The 23,590-nt window shown below is 44.6% G+C and overlaps 1 protein-coding gene across 1 annotated transcript; it reads left to right on the top strand.

The window, feature by feature from the left end:
- Positions 1–278: 278 nt before the first annotated feature.
- Positions 279–22,885, top strand: LOC132401304 (zinc finger protein 239-like). The gene is made up of 2 exons (XM_059983424.1): positions 279–387; positions 13,512–22,885. The coding sequence occupies exon 2, from the start codon at positions 13,952–13,954 to the stop codon at positions 15,107–15,109; it is 1,158 nt and encodes a 385-aa protein (XP_059839407.1). The 5' UTR covers positions 279–387; positions 13,512–13,951; the 3' UTR covers positions 15,110–22,885.
- The last annotated feature ends 705 nt before the right edge of the window (positions 22,886–23,590 follow it).

Raw genomic sequence — 23,590 nt, 5'->3', positions numbered from 1 at the left:
ACAACACCCCAGCAGTTCCTCAGTCCTGAGTCCAGCCCGCAGCCACGTCCAAAAGCACCGCTTAGCCGGCCGAAAACAAGGACACAAAAACGCTGCCCGGTCACCCAGCTACAACACCCTCAGCCACACTGGCAGCCGGACATGAAACCGGGGCTTGCAGAATCTTTTAATGGTACCGTAATTACCCATAAAGCCCTGTGTTAAAAATTTCGCCTTCGCTGAAGCACCGATCAAATGCGCAGGTATCAGGATTGTTGACGTCATCGACATCACGCATGCGCGAAATACACAAACGGACTCGGAAGTATCGACAGCAGATAAGAGTTTGTCTTCGGGCCTAATTTTTCAGCACCGACTTCGGGATAATTACTGTGAACTTCGCAAACCGTGAGTGACCCGCAATCCTGGGACAGTCCTACTCTCGTCCCTGTCTCTCAGCCCCACGATCCGTACACGGGCCCCGGGGAGCTTCCGGCTGATGAGGGAATGGGAACCGATGGGTCTCTCAGACAGAGCTGAGCTCCAGCTGTCCAAACGCAAGGATTAGGAACTCGGAGAAAGGGGACAAGATCTTTTACATCACCAGTTGAGAAAATCACCTGCTCTATTCACAAACGAGAAAATCCGGAGATGCTGAAAATCCAAGCAACACACACAAATTGCTGGAGGAGCTCAGCAATAGTACTCTCTTCTATAGATGCTTCCTGGCCTGCTGAGTTCTCCAGCATTTTGTGTGTGTTGCTTGTCCTCCTCTTGTTCTGGTCTTTTCTACCCGTGGGAACATGTTTTGACCCATTCTGTCTGGGTATATAATGATATCAAACTGCTTTGCCCCGGGCAACAAGTAACTTTCACATCACAAATGTGCCAGACTCCGATGGGACAGACTACTGCCCTTCCCTTCATGTTCATTGGCATTGTCATCACTGAGTTCACCACCGTCAGTCACTGGGGGAGGGTTCAGGGGAAATATTTATGTCCAGTACAGAAACTGGTGTTACCTGTGTGTATTGTGGTGATGCAAAAATTGCTGGAGAATTTGCAAGTGGGTAGAAGTGGAATGATAATTGGAAATTTGACTTTTTAAAGTGACATTTAGCAAGAAAATCAGACATGGACAGTGTGCAAAAGCTTTGATGAGAAAATTCTTCATAACCCACTGCATACTTCCTACATAGGTTGTGTGAGAGTGCAGGTGAGCTCGATCAAACCCAGAAGAGATCAAAGTTCTTATTGAAAGTGATTTGCTTGCTGTTAAAATGAATATCTCTGTATATTAAATTGAGTTTGTATGTGTTGTTGTCACTGAGTAAAAAATGCACAGCACAAGATTTTTGCACACTCTGGTCATTTCAAATTAGAGGGAACTTTGGTGGGGAGGCCTCCAGTGTCCCTGACGCCCTCACCTACAATATGTGCATCCAGCTGCAGTTTAAGGAGTTGGAGCTGGAAATGGATGAATTCCGGATCATCTGGGAGTTGGAGGGGATGATAGATATGACATGAAGGGAGGTGAGGTACACCCAAGGTACAGAACGCAGGGAACTAGGTGAGAGTCAGGAAGGGGAATGAGGTTAAATAGCCATTGCAGAGTACTCTTGTGGCCATCCCACACAACGACAGGTGGACCACTTTAGACACTGTTGGGGGTGTTACCTAGCAGTGTAAAGTCAGGGGTGATATGTGATTCGTTCGTTAGGGGAACAGAACTAGAAGGAGACTAATATCCTAGTGCTAAGGTTTGCTAGTGTCACTACTGGCATGAATTAATCGGTCTGCTGGCCTGGTGGAAGAAGCTGACAAGGAGCCTGTTGGTCCTGGATTTTATGCTGCGGTACCATCTTCTGGATGGTAGCAGCTAGAACAGTTTGTGGTTGGAATAACTCGGGTCCCCAATGATCCTTTGGACTCTTTTTACATATCTGTCTTAGTAAATTTCCTGGATAGTGGTAAGTTCACACCTACAGATGTTTTGTTCCCAAAACTCACGAATTCTCCATCATCCCTTTGGCTTTCCTCTCCCAGATCAAAATACAATCAGAATCAGAATCAAGTTTATCATCACCAGCAAGTATCCTGAAACTTGTTAACTTAACAGCAGCAGTTCAATCTGATACATAATATAAAAACATAGAAAACCTACAGCACAATACAGGCCTTAGGCCCACAAACTTGAAACGAACATGTCCCTACCTTAAAAATTACCAGGAATACTCATAGCCCTCTATTTTTCTAAGCTCCATGTACCTATACAAAAGTCTCTTAAAAGACCCTATCGCATCCAGCTCCAACACCATTGCCGGCAGCCCATTCCATTGATTCACCACTCTCTGCGTAAAAAACCTTACCCCTGACATCTCCTCTGTCCCTACTCCCAAGCACCTTAAACCTGTGTCCTCTTGTGGCAACTATTTCAGCCCTGGGAAAAAGCCTCTGCTATCCACACAATCAATGCCTCTCATCACGTTATACAACTCTGTCAGGTCACCTCTCATCCTCCATCGCTCCAAGGAGAAAATGCCGAGTTCACTCAACCTGTCTTCATAAGGCACGCTCCCCAATCCAAGCAAAACCCTTGTAAATCTCCTCTGCACCCTTTCTATGATTTCAGACAGACAGACATACTTTATTGATCCTGAGGGAAATTGGGTTTCATTACAGTCAGACCAACCAAGAACAGTGTAGAAATATAGCAATATAAAACCAAGAATAATTAAATAATAATTAAATTATGCCAAGTGGAAACAAGTCCAGGACCAGCCTATTGGCTCAGGGTGTCTGACACTCTGAGGGAGGAGTTGTAAAGTTTGATGGCCACAGGTAGGAATGACTTCCTATGACGCTCAGTGTTGCATCTCAGTGAAATGAGTCTCTGGCTGAATGTATTCCTATGCCTAACCAGTACATTGTGGAGTGGATGGGAGACATTGTCCAAGATGGCATGCAACTTGGACAGCATCCTCTTTTCAGACACCACCGTCAGAGAGTCCAGTTCCACCCCCACAACATCACTGGCCTTACGAATGAGTTTGTTGATTCTGTTGGTGTCTGCTACCCTCAGCCTGATGTCCCAGTGCACAACAGCAAACATGATAGCACTGGCCACCACAGACTCGTAGAACATCCTGAGCACCATCCGGCAGATGTTAAAGGACCTTGTCTCCTCAGGAAATAGAGACGGCTGTGACCCTTCTTGGAGACAGCCTCAGTGTTCTTTTACCAGTCCAGTTTATTGTCCATTTGTATCCCCAGGCATTTGTAATCCTCCACCATGTCCACACTGACCCCTTGAATGGAAACAGGGGTCACCGATGCCTTAGCCCTCCTCAGGTCCACCATCAGCTCCTTAGTCTTTTTCACATTAAGCTGCAGATGATTCTGCTCACACCACATGACAAAGTTTCCCACCGAAGCCCTGTACTCAGCCTCATCTCCCTTGCTGATGCATCCAACTATAGCCGAGTCATCAGAAAACTTCTGAAGATGGCAAGACCCTGTGCAGTAGTTGAAGTCCGAGGTGTAGATGGTGAAGAGAAAGGGAGACAGGACAGTCCCCTGTGGAGCCCCAGTGCTGCTGACCACTCTGTCTGACACACAGTGTTGCAAGCACACGTACTGTGGTCTGCCAGTCATGTAATCAATAATCCATGACACCAGGGAAGCATCCACCTGCATCACTGTCAGCTTCTCACCCAGCAGAGCAGGGCGGATGGTGTTGAACACACTGGAGAAGTCATAAAACATGACAATCACAGTGCTCGCCAGCTTGTCCAGGTGGGCGTAGACACGGTTCAGCAGGTAGACGATGGCATCCTCAACTCCTAGTCGGGGCTGATAGGCGAACTGGAGGGGGTCTAAGTGTGGCCTAACCATAGGCCGGAGCTGCTCTACCACAAGCCTCTCCAGGGTCTTCATGATGTGGGAGGTCAGTGCCACCGATCTGTAGTCATTGGAGCCACTGGGGCGCGGCATCTTCAGTACAGGAACGAGGCAGAACGTCTTCCACAGCACAGGAACCCTGGAGACTCAGGCTGAGGTTGAAGACATGGTGAAGTACTCCATGTAGCTGAGGGGCAGAGGCTTTGAGCACCCTCGGGCTGACACCACATTCTTCCTGTAGTGAGGAGATCAGAATTGAGCACAGCACTCCAAGTGGGGTCTGATCAGGGTCCTATGTAGCTGCAACATTACCTCTCGGCTCTTAAATTCAGTTCCACAAGTGATGAAGGCTAATACACCGTACGCCTTCTTAACCACAGAGTCAGCCTGTCGTTAAGATTCCCATTTCGATATGTCAATCAATGGCCTCCTCTATTGTCAAGATGAAGCCACACTCAGGTTGCAGGAACAACACCTTATATACCGTCTGGGTAGCCTCCAACCTGATGGCATGAACATTGACTTCTCTAACTTCCATTAATGCCCCTCCTTCCCTGCTTACCCCATCACTAAAATTAATTTTTCCCCCCTCCCCAACTCCTTGCCTGTTCTGGAGCTTCCCTCCCCCTTTCTTTCATCCCAGGCTTTTTGTCCTTTGATACTCCCTCTTCTCCAGCCTCGCATCCCTTTAGCCAATCACCTTTCCAGCTCTTGGCTTCATCCCTCCCCCTCCTGTCTTCTCCGATCATTTTGGGTCTCCCCCTCCCCTGCCCACTTTCAAATCTCTTACTGTCTCTTTTTTCCATTAGTCCTGACGAAGGGTCTTGGCCCGAAATGTCGACTATACTTCTTCCTATAGATGCCGCCTGGCCTTTTGCGTTCCGCCAGCAGTTTGTGTGTGTTGCGTCAACCTGTGTAGCTGCTTTGAGTGTCCTATGGACTCGGACACCAAGATCCCTCTGATCCTCCACACTGCCAACAGTCTTACCATTAATACTATATTCTGCCATCATATTTGACCTACCAAAATGAACCACTTATATGGGTTGAACTCCATCTTCCACTTCTCAGCACAGTTTTGCATCCTATCAATGTCTTGCTGTAACCTCTGACAGCCCTCCACACTACCCAGAACACTCCCAACCTTTGTGTCATCAGCAAACTTACTAACCCATCCCTCCACTTCCTCATCCAGGTCATTTATAAAAATCATGCAGTGTAAGAGTCCCAGAACAGAGGCACACCACTGGTCACCGACCTCCATGCAGAATTCAACCACTCAATCACACGTCTACAACCACTCTTTGCCTTCCGTGGTCAAGCCATTTCTGGATCCACAAGGCAATGTCCCCTTGGATCCCATGCCTCCTTACTATTTCAATAAGCTTTGCAAGGGCTACCTTATCTAATGCCTGGCTGAAATCCATACACACTACATCTACTGCTCTTCCTTCATCAATGTGTTTAGTCACATCCTCAAAAAATTTAATCAGGCTCATAAGGCACGACCTGCCCTTGACAAAGCCATGCTGACTATTCCTAATCATATTATACCTCTCCAAATGTTCAGTAATCCTGCCTCTTATGATCTTCTCTAACAAATTACCAACCACTGAAGTACAACTCACTGGTCTATAATTTCCTGTGCTATCTCTACTCCATTTCTTGAATAAGGGAACAACATCCGCAACCCTCCAATCCTCTGGAACCTCTCCCGTCCCCATTGATGATGCAAAGATCAGCGCCAGAGGCTCAGCAATCTCCTCCCTCGCCTCTCACAGTAGCCTGGGGTACATCTCCTTTGGTCATAGTGACTTATCCAACTTGATGCTTTCCCAAAGCTCCAGCACATCCTCTTTCTTAATAATATACATGCTTAATCTTCTCAGTCTGCTGCAAGTCATTACTACAATCACCAAGATCAGTTTCCATAGTAAAGTAGTCATTAAGTACCTCGGCTATTTCCTCCGGTTGCATACACTTTCCCACTGTCACACTTGATAGGTCCTATCTTTAGGTTCCAGCTCTTCACATACTTGTAGAATGCCTTGTTTTCCTTAATCCTGCCTGCCAAGGCCTTCTCATGGCCCCTTCTGGCTCTCCTAATCTCCTTCTTAAGCTCCTTCCTGTTACCCTTATAATCTCTAACATTACCTAGCTCTCTGAACCTTTTGTAAGCTTTTCTTCTTGACTAGATTTACTACAGCCTTTGTACACCATGGTTCCTGTCCCCTACCATAACTTCCCTATATAACAATCTAACAATTATAGCATGGAAACAGGCCAAGTCGGCCCTTCTAGTCCTTGCCGAAGGCTTACTCTTACCTAGTCCCACTGACCTGCACTCAGCCCATCACCCTCCATTCCTTTCCTGTCCATATACTTATCCAATTTTACTTTAAATGACAATATCGAACCTGCCTCTACCACTTCTACTGGAAGCTCGTTCCACACAGCTACTACTCTCTGAATAAAGAAGTTCCCCCTCATGTTACCCCTAAACTTTTGCCCCATAATTCTCAACTCATGCCCTCTTGTTTGAATCTCCCCTACTCTCAATGGAAAAAAAAACCTATCCACGTCAACTCTATCTATCCCCCTCATAATTTTAAATACCTCTATCAAGTCCCCCCTCAACCTTCTACGCTCCAAAGAATAAAGACCTAACTTGTTCAACCTTTCTCTGTAACTTAGGTGCTGAAACCCAGGTAACATTCTAGTAAATCTCCTCTGTACTCTCTCTAATCTGTTGACATCTTTCCTATAATTCAGTGACCAGAACTGAACACAATACTCCAAATTTGGCCTCACCAATACCTTGTACAATTTTAACATTACATCCCAACTATTATACTCAATGCTCTGATTTGTAAAGGTCAGCATACCAAAAGCTTTCTTCACCACCCTATCCACATGAGATTCCACCTTTAGGGAACTATGCACCATTATTCCTAGATCACTCTTTTCTACTGCATTCCTCAATGCCCTACCATTTACCATGTATGTCTTATTTTGATTATTCCTACCAAAATGTAGCACCTCACATTTTTCAGAATTAAACTCCATCTGCCATCTTTCAGCCCACTCTTCTAACTGGCCTAAATCTCTCTGCAAGCTTTGAAAAACTACTTCATTATCCACAACGCCACCTATCTTAGTACACTTACTAATACAGTTTATCACCCCATCATCCAGATCAATAATGTATATGACAAACAACATTGGACCCAGTACAGATCCCTGAGGCACACTACTGGTCACCAGCCTCCAACCTGACAAACAGTTATCCACTGCTACTCTCTGGCATCTCCCATCCAGCCACTGTTGAATCCATTTTATTATTTCAATATTAATACCTAACGATTTAACCTTCCATGTGGAACCTTGTCAAAGGCTTTACTGAAGTCCATATAGACAACATCCACTGTTTTACCCTTGTCAACTTTCCTAGTAACCTCTTCAAAAAATTCAATAAGATTTCCCTGTTTCATTGGAACATACCTATGCAGAACTCCGCACAAATTTCCCCTGAATATTTGCTACATTTCTTCGGTTCCTTTCTCTGAGAACATCTGTTCCCAATTTAAGCTTCTAAGTTCCTGCCTGATAGCCTCATAATTCCCCTTAGTCCAATTAAACACTTTTCTAACTTGTCTGTTCCTAACTCTCTCCAGTGCTATAGTAAAGGAGATAGAATTATGATCACTAACTCCAAAATGCTCTCTCACTGATTGATCTGACACCTGACCAGGTTCATTTCCCAATACCAAATCAAGTACAGTCTCTCCTCTTGTAGGCTTATCTATGTATTGTGTCAAGAAACATTCCAGAACACAAGTAACAAACTCCACCCCATCGGAACCTCTTGCTCGAGGGAGATACCAGTTGATATATGGGAAATTATAATCTCCCATCACGACAACTCTGTTATTATTACACTTTCCCAGGATCTGTTTCCCTATCTGCTCCTCGATATCCCTGTAACTATTGGGCGTCCTATAAAAAACACCCAGTGGAGTTATTGACCCCTTCCTGTTCCTAACCTCCACACATAGAGACTCCGTAGACAATCCCTCCATGATGTCCTCCTTTTCTGTAGCCGTGACACTATCTCTGATCAACAGTGCCACGCCTCCACCTCTTTTGCCTCCCTCCCTGTCCTTTCTGAAACATCTAAAACCCGGCACTTGAAGTAAAAGTTCCTGCCCCTGAGCCATCCAAGTCGCTGTAATAGCCACCACAGCAAGTACTGATCCATGGTCTAAGCTTATCCGCTTTGTTCACAGTACTCCTTGCGTTAAAATAAACACATCTCAAACCATCAGTTTGTGCGCGTCCCTTCACTACCACCTGCCTATCCTCCCTCACACACTGTCTCCAAGCTTTCTCTATTTGTGAGCCAACCGCCTCTTCCCCAGTCTCTTCAGTTCGGTTCCCACCTCCCCCCCCTCCCCCCCAACAATTCTAGTTTAAACTCTCCCCAGTAGCTTCAGCAAACCTCCCTGCCCCTGGATTCAAGTGCAACCCGTCCCAAAAGAGGTCCCAATGATCCAAAAATCTGAATACCTGCCCCCTGCTCCAACCCCTCAGCCACGCATTTATCCTCCACCTCATTCCATTCCTACTCTCTGTCGCGTGGCACAGGCAGTAATCCCGAGATTACTACCTTTGCGGTCCTGCTCCTCAACTTCCTTCCTTACTCCCTGTAGTCTTCTTTCAGGACCTCTTCCCTTTTCTTGCCTATGTCACTGGTACCAATAGGTACCACGACCTCTGGCTGTTCTCCCTCCCACCGCAGGATATTGTGGGCGTGATCAGAAACATCCCGGACATTGGCACCTGGAAGGAAAACTACCATCCGAGTTTCTTCCCTGCGTCCACAGGATCGCCTATCTGACCCCCTGACTATAGAGTACACCATCACTACTGCCTTTCTCCTCCTTTCCCTACCCTGAGCCACAGTCCGTACTCTGTGCCAGAGGCACAGCCACTGTTGCTTCCCCCGGGTAGGCTGTACCCCACAACAGTACTCAAACAGGAGTACTTGTCAACAGGTACAGCCACAGGGGTACTCTCTAGTACCTGACTTAGCTCTCCTGACTTTTCTCCTTACCCATTTGCCTGTTTCCCGTGGCCCCGGTGTGACCACCTCCCCTTAACTCCTTTCTATCCGTTCCTCGCTCTCCCTGACCAGACGAAGGTCATTGAGCTGCATCTCCAGTTCCCTAACACGGTCCCTTAGGAGCTGCAGCTCGACACACGGGGTGCAGATATGGCCGCCCGGCAGGGTGGGAGACTCCAGGACCTCCCACATCTGACTGCGAGCACAGAACACGGGCCTCACACACATTCTTCCTTTCCTTTCCACAATTAACACAGGTAAACCTACCTGGCCTCGTCCCATTACCGCCGCAGCCCGTTTGAGCCAAACCCACTCTGCTGCCCGCTGGACATGGTGGTCTTCTTGTCAAACTTTTCCTGCTCTACTGGCTGGCATCACAGGCCTGCGCAGTCCTGCCTCTCTTTACCACGAGTAGTACAATTCCATCTTGCCAAAAAATCCTCAGCCGTTCCACTCACAGCCTCCTTGCTTCGAATCTCAAAGAAGTATAGATGAACAATAAAAATAGTAATAATAAATAAATAAGTGAATCTTATTCATTATTCTTTACACAGTATACAGATATTGAATAGATTAAAAGTCTTGCAAAAAACAGAAACAATATATATTAAAAAAGTGAGATAGTGCTCAAGGGTTCAGTGTCCATTTTGGAATCAGATGGCAGAGGGGAAGAAGCTGTTCCTGAATCGCTGAGTGTGTGCCTTCAGGCTTCTGTACCTCCTACCTGATGGTAATAGTGAGAAAAGGGCAAGCCCTGGTTACTGAAGGTCCTTCATAATGGGCACTGCCTTTCTGAGACACTGCTCCCTGAAGATGTCTCGGGTACTTTTTAGGCTAGTGCCCAAGACGGAGCTAATTACATTTACACCCTTTTTACAAGAAAGGAGAATACAAACAACAAAATGCTTTACAAACATACCAGGTACAGGCAGATAGGAACAAATCGGATACTTATGAAGTACAGGAAATTCAAGTAAACACTTATGAAAGAAATAAAAGAAAGCATGAGATTGCCCCAGTAGACAAGGTGAAGGAGAATCCTCAGGACTCTGCGGATATGTTACGAGCAAAAAGATTGCAAGGGAAAAAAATTAATCCTCCGGACGATCAGAATGGTGATCTATACAGGAGACAAAAGAGATGGGGGAGATTTTAAATATATTTTTGCGTCTGTGTTTACTCAGGAGATGGACACAGAGTCTCTAGAAGTGAGGCAAAGCAGCATCAACTTCATGGACCCTGGACAGATTACAGAGGTGGAGGGGTTTGCTATCTTATGGCAAATTAGATAGATAGATAGATAGATAGATACTTTATTCATCCACAAGGGGAAATTCAACATTTTTCCAGTGTCCCATACACTTATTGTAGCAAAACTAATTATATACAGTATTTAACTCAGTATAAATATGACATGCATCTAAAATCACCTTCCCAAAAAGCATTAATAAATAACTTTTAAAAAATTCTTAAATAGTTTACTAAAGTGCATTGAGTGGTAACTTAAGCTCAGTCCAAACCCCGGCACTTAACATGTCTTGCCCCTTAGCGTGGATAAATCCCCAGTGCCTGACAAGTTGTTCCCTGGGACTCTGTGGAAGACAAGTGCAGGAATGGTCGGGGCCCAAGCTCAGATATTTAAATCATCCTTAGAGACAGGTGAGGTACTGGAGGATCGGAGGACAGCCAATGTTGCTCCGCTGAACAAGAAAGGCTGTAAGAATAAACTAGGAAATTATACATCAGTGAGCTTGACATCAGCAGTGGGAAAGTTATTGGAACGTGTGTGCAGGGACCGGATATATAAGTATTTGGATAGATGTGGAAGATTAAGGATAAGCAGCATGGCTTTGTGCATGGTAGGTCATGTCTAACCAATCTTATAGAGTCTCTCGAGGAAGTTATCAGGAAAGTGGATGAAGGCAAGGCAGTGGATATTGTCTACATGGACCTTAGCAAGACACTTGACAAAGTCTCATATGGGAGGTTGGTCAAGAAGGTTCAGTCACTCAGCATTCAAGATGAGACAGTAAATTGGATGAGACACTGTCTCTGGGAGAAGCCAGAGTGTGGTAGCAGATGGTGGCCTCTCTGACCGGAGGCCTGTGACTAGTGGTGTGTCTCAGGGATCAGTGATGGATCTGTTGTTGTTTGTCATCTATATCAGTAATCTTGGTGGATCAGCAAATTTGTGGATGACACCAAGACTGGGAGTGTAGTGGGCTGTGAGAGGACTATCCTGGCTTGCAGTGAAATCTGGACCCACTGGAAAAATGGGTTGAGAAATGGAAAATGGAATTTAATGCAGACAAGTGTGAGGTGTTGCACTTTGGTAGGACCTACCAGGGTGGGTCTTACACAGTGTCTGGTCGGGTGCTGAGGAGTGTTGTTGCAGAAAGGGATCTGGGAATACAGCTCTATATTTCACTGGAAGTGGTGTCACAGTTCGATAGGGATGGAATGAAAGATTTTGGCTCATTGGCCTTCATTAACCAAAGTACTGAGTACCGGAGATGGATGTTATGTTGACGTTGGTGAGGTCTAATTTGGAGTATTGTGTGCAGGTTTGGTCACCCACGCACATGAAAGATGTAAAGGAGGTTGAAACAGTTCAGAGTAAATTCACAAGGATGGTGCCAGGTCTGGAGGACTTGCGTTATAAGGAGAGATTGAACAGGTCAGGACTTTATTCCTCGGAATGTGAGGGGAAACTTCTTCACACAGACGGTCGTCTGGGTGTGGAATGAGCAGCCAGCACAAGTGATGCATGTGAGCTTGATTTCAACATTTAAGAGGTTTCACAGGTACCTGGATGGGAGTGGGCAGCTTAAATAGTTCAGCACAAACTAGATGGCCCAAAGGACCTGCTTCTGTTGTAATTTTCTATGACCGAGTTAAAAACCAGAAATAATACTAATATTCACTCTAATTCCTTTTAACAGCTGTGCGGACCAACGATTCATCTGGGCAGGAAAGTTTCACATGGCTTTCAAACTGTGGCACTTTAAATTAACAGTATGTAAAAGAAAATCCCAGCTTCACATCAACAAAGGCTATTTACTTGAGAGAAAACATAGAAACATAGAAAATAGATGCAGGAGTAGGCCATTCGACCCTTCAAGCCTGCACCGCCATTCAGTATGATCATGGTTGATCATCCAACTCAGAACCCTCTACCTGCTTTCTCTCCATACCCCCTGATCCCTTTAGCCACAAGGGCCATATCTAACTTCCTCTTAAATATGGCCAGTGATCTGGCCTGAACTGTTTCCTGTGGCAGAGAATTCCACAGCTTCACCACTCTCTGTGTGAAGAAATTTCTCCTCATCTCGGTCCTAAAAGGCTTCCCCTTTATCCTTAAACTGTGACTCCTCGTTCTGGACTTCCCCAACATCGGGAACAATCTCCCTGCATCTAGCCTGTCCAATCCCTTTAGAATTTTATACGTTTCAGTAAGATACCCCCTCAATCTTTTAAATTCCAGCGAGTATAAGCCTAGTCAATCCAGTCTTTCTTCATATGAAAGTCCTGCCATCCCAGGAATCAATCTGGTGAACCTTCTTTGTACACCCTCTATGGCAAGAATGTCTTTCCTCAGATTTGGGGACCAAAATTGCACACAATACTCCAGGTGTGGTCTCACCAAGGCCTTGTACAATTGCAGTAGAACCTCCCTGCTCCTGTACTCAAATCCTCTTGCTATGAATGCTAACATACCATTCGCCATTTTCACCGCTTGCTGCACCTGCATGCCCACTTTCAATGACTGGTGTACAATGACACCCAGGTCTCGTTGCACTTCCCCTTTTCCTAATCGGCCACCATTCAGATAATAATCTGTTTTCCTGTTCTTGTCACCAAAATGGATAACCTCACATTTATATACATTAAATTGCATCTGCCATGAATTTGCCCACTTGCCTAACCTATCCAAGGCACCCTGCATCCTCTTAGCATCCTCCTCACAGCTAACAATGCCGCCCAGCTTCATGTCATACGCAAACTTGGAGATGCTGCATTTAATTCCCTCGTCTAAATCATTAATATATATTGTAAACAACTGGGCTCCCAGCACTGAGACTTGCGGTACCCCACTAGTCACTGCCTGCCATTCTGAAAAGGTCCCATTTATTCCCACTCTTTGCTTCCTGTCTGCCAACCAATTCTCTATCCCGAGAGTGTTTCAGTTATTGAGGGGCCAGGCACCCATGCAATGGGGATAGGGAATAATACCAATGGAGAGAGTCAGATTGAGCCAGGTCACAGATTGGAGATGGCAGAAATGCCCCATTCTTATAGAGACAGGAAGAGCATCAGAGAGTTTGATGGTCATTCCAGATACCAGCACTGATTTCTCTGATTTCTCAGATACCAGCACTGATTTCTCTCTCCAACTTGGGTTGAACCTCACTGTAACAGTGTGATGCCAGTTCACACTTTGACAACTCAAGTGATCTCATCTGAAATGTTGTCAGACACCCATTGATGAATTTTGTAAATTATTTTACAGGTTAAAAATGACAAGGAATTTGACTACAGGAATCTAGAACACAACACGCCAGTTTTGCTGTCTCTGTCCAGATATTTAAGAAGTTGAGCAAGGGATTCACTCGATCATCCTTCCTACTCAGACTGTAGTGAGAGATTCACTCGATCACCTGACCAACTGGCACGCCCGTCATTTTACACAGGGGGGACCCATTCACCTGCTCAGACAGTGGGAATGGATTCAGTCGGTCATCTCAACTGAAGGTACATCAGCAAATTCACACTTGGACAAGTCCATTCACCTGTTCTGTGTGTGAGAAGGGTTTCAGTTGATCATTCCACCTGTGGACACACCAGTCAGTTCACACTGGGCACAGGCTGGTCATCTGCTGAATTTGTGGGAAGGGATTCACTCGGTCATCTGACCTAACGGCTCACCAGTGAGTTCACACCGGGGAGCGGATGTTCACCTGCTCAGTCTGTGGGAAGGGATTCACTCGGTCATCTGATCTAATGGCTCACCAGCGAGTTCACACCGGGGAGCGGATGTTCACCTGCTCAGACTGTGGGAAGGGATTCACTTGCTCAGCTAATCTGAAGGTGCATCAGCGAGTTCACACTGGGGAGAGGCCATTCACCTGCTCAGCGTGTGGGAAGGGATTCACTCAGTCATCCCACCTACGTAGTCACGAACGAGTTCACACTGGGGAGAAGCCGTTCACCTGCTCAGACTGTGGAAAGGAATTCACAAAGTCATCTCAACTCAAGGTACACCAGCGAGTTCACACTGGAGAGAGGCCGTTCACCTGCTCAGACTGTGGGAAGGGATTCACTCAGTCATCAAACCTACAGAGTCACCAACGAGTTCACACTGGGGAGAAGCCGTTTACCTGCTCAGACTGTGGGAAGGGATTCACTGACTTATTTCAACTGAAGGTACATCAGCGAGTTCACACTGGGGAGAGGCCATTCACCTGCTCAGAATGTGGGAAGGGATTCACTCAGTTATCCGCCCTACAGAGACACCAACGAGTTCACACTGGGGAGAGGCCGTTCACCTGCTCGGACTGTGGGAAGGGATTCACTTCGTCATCCACCCTATTGGTACACCGGACACTTCACACTGGGGAGAGGCCGTTCACCTGCTCAGATTGTGGGAAGGGATTCACTCAGTCATCTAAACTACTGGCACACCGGTCAGTTCACACTGGGGAGAGGCCGTTCACCTGCTCAGATTGTGGGAAGGGATTCACTCGGTCATCTGATCTGCAGATACACCAGCGAGTTCACACTGGGGAGAGACCGTTCACCTGCTCAGACTGTGGGAAGGGATTCACTTCGTCATCTCACCTACTGACACACCAGTCAGTTCACACCGGGGAGAAGCCATTCACCTGCTCAGTCTGTGGGAAGAGATTCACTCAATCATCCACCCTACGGAGACACCAGTCAGTTCACACTGGGGAGAAGCCGTTCATCTGCTCAGACTGTGGGAAGGGATTCACTCGATCATCCCAACTACTGGCACACCAGTCAGTTCACGCTGGGGAGAAGCCATTCACCTGCTCAGACTTTGGGAAGAGTTTCTCTCAGCCAAATGAACTGAATGTGCATCATTGAGTTTACACTGGGGAATAAGTTTCAATAAGCTGCATGCTGGATATTTGTCCATTACCGTTGCTGAATGCAATTTCAAGAGTGACTGTCGATGCTGAACTCTGCAATTATTGCTGCTGCTCACCACACCCAGTTCTGCACCCTGGTCACTGGGCATGGGAGTAGTTTCTTCTGCTGCACATTCACCTTTAATGGGACTGGAGTTTAACATTCTGGATCTGAGACAAATAAATCAGTTCTATTTCAAACTCTGTCTCCGGTACTTAGTGAATTTATAACACACCCAGTATACGGTAGAGAGTCAACACAAGCCGGCTGGACCCTTGCAGTGATTCTGTTCCGTGATGGTCCATTTAAATCCTCCCCTGTTGTTCCCCTCTCTCTCTCCCTGTGATGACAGGTTCCAAACAGTCACCACTCTGTGGGTGAAGAGGTTTCCCTTGGGTATTCTTCAGACTGAAGAAGTCGAGGTGACAGCAGTTCTGTCTGTTCCGGAATATTAAGTGTGTAGTAGAGAAAGGTGAGGTGGAACAAGTGATTAGGAGGACACATGTACAGAGGGATGGTCTGATGGAACATGAAGTAAAATGTGTTGAAAGAATAAGTAAATTTAGGAAGGACAACAAAATTCTAGGGGCGTATAGCCCGATGGGAGTTCAGGGAGCTGGGTTAAGCACAATAGGCAGCGATTCAAACAGAGAGAGGAGAAATGGGCTAAGGATTCTATATCTGAATGCACAAAGTGTCAGAAATAAGGCGGATGAGCTTGAAGCTCAGGTGCAAATGGGTAACTATGATGTTGTTGGGATAACGGAGACATGCGTGCAGGGAGATCAGACTTGGGAAATGAATGTTCAAGGGTATACGTGCTATTGTAGGGACAGAAATGTGGGCAGAGGGGGTGAGGTGGCCCTGTTGGTGAGGAAAGAGATTCAGTCCTTTGCAAGGTTGGACATAAGGTCAGGAGAAGTAGAGTCTGTGTGGATAGAACTGAGGAACAGTAAGGGCAAAAGGACCGAAATGGGTGTTGTCTACAGGCCACTAAACAGTAGCATGGAGATTGGGTGCAAGTTGAATAGGGAGTTGAATTGGTATGTGGGAAAGGTAATGTTGCAGTAGTTACGGGGGATTTCAACATGCAGGTGAACTGGGAGAATCAGGTTGGTGCTGGACCCCAGGATAGGGAGTTTGTAGAGTGTCTACGGGATGCATTCTTGGAACAGCTTGTACGAGAGCTGACCAGGGACAAGACTATTCTGGATTTAGTGTTATGTAATGAACAGGATTTGATAAGTGATCTTGCAGTAAAGGAGCCATTAGGAGGTAGTGATCATAATATGATAAGTTTTTATCTGCAATTTGAGAAGGATAAGGGCAGCTCGGAGGTGTCAGTGTTGCAGTTGAACAGGAGAAACTATGGAGCCATGAGGGAGTAGCTGGCCGAAGTTAACTGGACGGATATCCGAGCAGAAAAGACAGTGGAACAGCAATGGCAGGTATTCTTGGGAATAATGCACAAGGTGCAAAATCAGTTCATCCCCCAGAGAAGGAAGGATTCAAAGGGGGGAAAGGGGCCACAGTGGTTGACAAAGCAAGTCAGAGATTGCATAGCATTAAAAAAAAGGAAGTATGACAGAGCTAAGGTGAGTGGGAGGACAGATGATTGGGAAGTTTTTAAGGAACAGCAGAACTTAACTAAAAAGGCAAAACGAGGAGAAAAAATGAGGTACAAACGCAAGCTAGCCAGGAATATAAAGGAAGATAGCAAAAGTTTTTTTAGGTATGTGAAGAGAAAGAAGATAGTTAAGAACAATATTAGGCACTTGAAGAATGAATTGAATGAAATTGTTATGGGAAATAGAGAAATGGCAGAAGAATTTAATGAGTACTTTAGATCTGTTTTCACTAAGGAAGACACAAGCAATCTCCCAGATGTATGGATGGGCCAAGGACATAGGGTAACAGAGGAAATGAAACAGATGGACATTAGGAAGGAAACCGTGATGAGTAGACTGATGGGACTGACGGCTGACAAATGCCCAGGTCCAGATGGTCTGCATCCTAGGGTACTAAAGGAGGTGGCCCTGGAAATTGCGGATGCATTGGTAATCATTTTCCAATGTTCCTTAGATGCAGGATCAGTTCCTGAGGATTGGAGAATGGCTAATGTTATCCCACTTTTTAAGAAAGGAGGGAGGGAGAAAACAATCGACCTGTCAGCCTGACATCGGTGGTGGGGAAGATGCAAGAGTCCATTATTAAGGATGAAATAGTGGCATATCTAGATAGCAGTGATAGGATTGGGTTGAGCCAGCATGGATTTACCAAGGGTAAATCATGCTTGACTAATCTATTGGAGTTTTTTGAGGATGTAACCAGGAAGTTAGACAAGGGAGATCCAGTACCTTGATTTTCAGAAGGCATTTGATAAGGTCCCACATAGGAGATTGGTGGGTAAAATCAAAGCTCAGGGCATCGGGCGGAAGACATTAACATGAATAGAAAACTGGTTGGCAGATAGAAAGCAAAGGGTAACGGTGAATGGGTGTTTCTCGGAATGGCAGGTGGTGACTACTGGGGTGCCAAAGGGTTCGGTATTGGGACCACAGCTGTTTACAATTTATGTCAACGATTTAGATGAAGGCATTGAGAATAACATCAGCAGATTTGCTGATGCTACTAAGCTGGGTGGCGGTGTGACATGTGATGAGGATGTTAGGAGAATTCAGGGTGACTTGGATAGGCTGGGTGAGTGGGCAGATACTTGGCAGATGGTGTTTAATGTGAATAAGTGTGAGGTTATCCACTTTGGGAGTAAGAACAGGAAGGCAGATTATTATCTGAGCGGTGTAGAGTTCGGTAAGGGAGAAATACAAAGAGATCTAGGAGTCCTTGTTCATCAGTCACTGAAGGTGAATGAGCAAGTGCAGCAGGCAGTGAAGAATGCTAATGGAATGTTGGCCTTTATTACAAAGGGAATTGAGTACAAGAGCAAGGAAATCCTCTTGCATTTGTACAGAGCCCTGGTGAGACCACACCTGGAGTATTGTGTACAGTTTTGGTCTCCAGGGTTAAGGCAGGACATCCTGGCTGTAGAGGAAGTGCAGCATAGATTCACGAGGTTAATTCCTGGGATGTCTGGACTGTCACGCAGAGAGGTTAGAGAGACTGTGCTTGTACACGCTGGAATTAAGGAGATTTAGAGGGGATCTGATTGAAACATATAAGATTATTAAGGGATTGGACAAGATAGAGGCAGGAAATATATTTCAGATGCTGGGAGAGTCCAGTACCAGAGGGCATGGTTTGAGAATAAGGGGTAGGTAATTTAGGACAGAGTTAAGGAGAGTTGTGGGGGTCTGGAATGCACTGCCTCGGAAGGCAGTGGAGGCCAATTCTCTGGATGCTTTCAAAAAGGAGATAGATAGGTATCTTATCGATAGGGGAATCAAGGGATATGGGGACAAGGCAGGAACCGAGTATTGATAGTAGTTGATCAGCCATGAACTCAAAATGGCGGTGCAGGCTCGATGGGCCAAATGGTCGACTTCTGCACCTATTGTCTATTGTCTGAGATGTTCTTCACCCCTCAAATCTCTGGGCTGAAGGAGAATGATACTGGGCATTAACCTCCTTATTCAGGGCTCATTTCCACATTATGGGTCATTTTCCCTGCTTCTGAAGGGTTGTTAGAAAACACCCCTGTCCTCTAAAGACTGAAAACAGAATGGGAAACCATTAGTTGGATGTTCAACGGAGCAGGGTCAGAAACCAGAGGCAGGTCTGCACAGGGCAGAGTTTGGGGCTCTTGACCATGGTCGGGGTAAGAACGTATGATGAGGAGAAGTGAATCAGCAGCGGGGCGTGGCAATGAATGACAGAGTAGCAACATTTGGAAGCTGATTGGCAGGGAAAATCTTTCACTTGTCTGACTGATGACTCAAACAATACCTGTGGTAAGGTGCTTCACTGGTTAAAAAACGAGTATGTTGGGAATGGTTTTATCTGTTGAGGGAGTTGTTCCTGCTTGTTTATCCTGTAATATTATATCGAGATGGATATCATGGATTGTCCTATCTGAAATAATGTATTGATTTCATATAATTTGTACGATTTTGACTCTAAAACTGGATCAGGCTTGAATTTATGGAGCCTTTATGAAATGATGGAGGGCATTCATGAGTTTGTATTTTAAAGCAAGGTTTTGATGAATGATATTTGCTACTTGATTGTACCTGTGTAAATAATCAGATTGAGTTAAACTGCTGCAGGATCCTGGTATGTGTTGGGTTGCGTTTGGTTTCTCTTGGCATTTTCTGCGCTTACTGCCTTGTTTGTTTGTATTTCATGTATTTTCAATTTTTGTTTGCCTGTTGTTAACCACCTTGTCCTGTATTTCCGAAAGGAACCCCTCTGTTTCTGGGAAGAGGTCTCCAACTCTCTGTCAGGTGCTCGATGCTTCCTTGTCAACATCTAGACTGCACAGATCGTTGGGATGTCTCTCATGGAGGGTCATACTCATTCCACTGGTTAATGTTTTCTTCCAGAGTGATGATTCATTTTTCTGAGTTGGCCTCATTTAGGTTTTCTGTTCTGTATTTCTTATCACGATTGCATATACACACAAGGAGTGCTGAATTCTGTTCATTTTTGATGAAAGTATATACAACCCCATTTCTAGAAAAGTTCAGACATTTTCCAAAATGCATTAAAAACAAAAATCTGTGATATGTTAATTAACGTGAACCTTTATTTAACTGACAAAACTACAAAGAAAAGATTTTCAATAGTTTTACTGACCAACTTAATTGTATTTTGTAAATATACACAAATTTAGAATTTGATGGCTGCAACACACTCAACAAAAGTTCGGACAGAGTTAAAATAAGATTGAAAATTGCACAGAATATTCAAGTAACACCGGTTTGGAAAACTCCACATTAAGCAGGCTAATTGGTAGCAGGTGTGGTGTCATGACTGGGTATAAAAGTAGTGTCCATCAAAGGCTCAGTCTTTGCAAGCAAGGATGGGTCGTGGCTCACCCTTTTGTGCCAAAATTCGTGAGAGAATTGTTAGTCAGTTCAAAAGGAACATTTCCCAATGTAAGATTGCAGAGAATTTAGGTCTTTCAACATCTACAGTACATAATATTGTGAAAAGATTCAGAGAATTCAGAGACATCTCAGTGCGTAATGGGCAAGGTCGGAAACTGCTGTTGAAAGTGCGTGATCTTCGAGCCCTCAGGCGGCACTGCCTAAGAAACTGTCATGCTACTGTGACAATTATAGCCACCTAAGCTCGGGAGTACTTCAGAAAACCATTGTCACTTAACAGTCTGTTGCTGCATCCAGAAATGCAACCTGAAACTGTATTACGCAAGGAGGAAGCCATACATCAACTCTATGCAGAAACGCCAGCGAGTTCTCTGGGCCCGAGCTCATCTCAGATGGACCGAAAGACTGTGGAACCGTGTGCTGCGGTCAGATGAGTTCACATTTCAGCTAGTTTTCGGAAAAAAACGGGCGTAGATTTCTCCATGCCAAAGATGAAAACGACCATCCTGATTGTTATCAGCGAAAGATGCAAAAGCCAGCATCTGTGATGGTATGGGGGTGCATCAGTGCCCACGGCATGATTGAGTTGCATGTATGTGAAGGTACCATTGACTCTAAGACATATATTAGGATTTTAGAGAGACGTATGTTGCCATCAAGGCCACGTCTCTTCCCGGGACATCCATGCTTATTTCATCAGGACAATGCCAGACCACATTCTGCATGGGCTACAACAGCGTGGCTTTGTAGACACAGAGTGCATGTGCTTTACTGGCCTGCTGCCAGTCCAGATCTACTGTTGAAAATGTATAGCGCATCATGAAGAGGAGAATCAGACAACGGAGTACATGGACTGTTGAGCAGCTGAGTCTTATATCAAGCAAGAATGGACAAAATTTCCAATTGCAAATCCACTACAATTAGTATTCTCAGTTCCAAAATGATTGAAAAGTGTTTTTAAAAGGAAAGGTGATGTAACACAATGGTAAACATGCCTCTGTCCCAATTGTATTTACAAAATACAATTAAGTTGGTCAGTCAAACTATTGAAAATCTTTTCTTTGTACTTTTGTCAGTTAATTAACGGTTCTTGTGAATTAACATAATCATAGATTTTTGTTTTTATTGCATTTTGGAAAATATCCCAACTTTTCTGGAAATGGGGCTTGTACTTAAAAGTTTTATCTGACCGCTGTGTGATTTTTTTTTTCATGTTTGTTATTCTTCTTCCTCCTTTTGTCTAAGGTAGAGTTAATCCAAGAGGGTTTGAGTGTAAATAGTCTTTTCTAAAGTTACCATTTCAGTTCTTATTTATCTTCATAAATTTCACTGATTGAAATGGGACCAAGATATTTTTATTAAAAAAAGTGAATGTTGATATTGATGGAAGTGTTTATTTCCTTTGTTGTATTTGTTAACTATTGAGCTCTGTTTGGCAGGTTTATTTAAGCCTTGAACTAAATTCTGTCAAAGGTTTCACACCACTTTCTATTTCTTTTCCTTGTTGATATTCCAGATACGTGGGTGTCAAGAATCCAGATGAAGGGTCTTGGCCTGAAATGTTGATTCCCATCCATAGATGCTGCCTGACATGCTGAGCTCCTCCAGCACTTGTGTGTCCTTCTGTAGATTGCTAGAAGCTGCAGGTCCTCTTGTTGCCCAGATACTTAGTGTTTCTTGAAAGAACAAGCTGGTAGTGGGTCTTGTGTGGCTCTCTTGGTAAAATATTAAATAAAATCATTAGAAAGAGGTGGCATGGGTTGGAAGGTGCAACATCTATGGGTAGAATTAAGGAACAACAAATGTAAAAAAAATAATCCCTGATAGGAATTGTATAGAGACCTCGAAACTGTAGTAAATATGTGGTCCACAAATTACAATGGGAGATAGAAAATGCGTGCCAAAAGGGCAATGTTACAATAGTCATGGGGGATTGTCATGCAGGTGATTAGGAAAATTAGGACGGTGTTGGTCTCGAGGAGGAATTCCTGGAATGCCTACAAGATGCTTTTTTAGAACAGCTCGGGGTTGAGCCCACTTGGGGATCAGCTATTCTGGATTGGTTGTTGTAATGAACTGGAATTAATTAGGTCACTTAAGTTCAAGGAATCCTGAGGGACAAGTGATCGTAATATGATCAAATTCACCCTGACATTAGAGAAGGAGAAGCTGAAGTCAGATGCGGAATAAAGAGAATTAGAGAGGCATGAGAGAAAAATTGGTCAAAATTGATATTAAAAGAACACGGACATGGATGAAAACAAAGCAACAATGGCTGGGATTTCTGGAAGCGATTCTGAAGGTACAAGATATATACATCACAAATAGGAAGTAGTATTCTAAAGGTAAGGTGACAAAACCGTGGCTGATAAGAGAAATCAAAGACAACATGAAAACCAAAGAGAGGGCAAAGAGAAAAAATTACTTAGAAGTTAGAGGATTGGGAAGATGTTAAAATCCAACAGAATGCTCTACAGGCTAACCATGGCACTCACGGCTGGAGGTGCGCTTTATGTTGTCTACCAACTGTTCAACATTGCCCTGCCTAAGAAGAAGTAACGTCCATTCGCAAACATGTTTTATTCCACAACCCTGTCTAACTATGTATACTGTAACTCTTCAGGGATCTGATCTTGTGAATGGCTGTTCATGGTTTATGGGAACAGTAACTTATTTGACATGGCTTATATAACAAATAAAGTGATTAATTACACAAAAAAAAGAAGGAAAAGATGGAATACATAGGTGAGCTACCCAGTGATATTAAAGAGGATACCAAATTTTTCTTCAGGTACATAGAGTGTAAAAGAGAGTTAGAAGTGGATATCAAAAAACTGAAAAATGATGCTGGAGTGGTAGTAATGGGGAGAGGGTGCAGGGTGATGGCAGATGATCTGAATAAGTTTTGTACATCACTCTTACCTGTGGAAGACGCTGGCAGGAATATGGAATTCCCAGATATCAATGGTCGGAATGTGTAAAGTGATGTTACTCAAGAGAAAGTTCTTAGAAAACAGAAATGGTTTAAAGATAAATAGGTCACTTAGACCAGATAGTGTACACCCCAGAGATCTGAAAGAGATGCGGAGGCATTAGCAATGTTCTTTTGAGAATCGGTAAGGAAATTATATCCTAAGATGTTTTTTCCTTCACTACTCCACCTCTCCCAGTTTCACCTATCACCTGCCACTTCTTTCACCTCTTTCACCCCCATCTTCCTCCTCTAATGGACAATCTAGTCCGTGCCAAAGCATTGATCTGCCGAGTTCCAACAACTTCCACCTGGAACATAGCCCTCCATATCCTTCTCATCCATGGACCTAAGCAAACTTCTTTTAAAGATTGAAATCGTCCCTGCCACTTGCTAAGTTCCCCCTTAGTTTTCTCTTAAAGTAATGAGTAATTATCTATCACGAATCACTAGATTTTG

The sequence above is a fragment of the Hypanus sabinus genome, chromosome 10 (genome assembly GCF_030144855.1).
Source record: "Hypanus sabinus isolate sHypSab1 chromosome 10, sHypSab1.hap1, whole genome shotgun sequence".
Lineage (NCBI taxonomy): Eukaryota > Metazoa > Chordata > Chondrichthyes > Myliobatiformes > Dasyatidae > Hypanus > Hypanus sabinus.
Note: the sequence above shows the minus strand (reverse complement) of the source record. Positions and strands in the feature narration are given on the sequence as shown.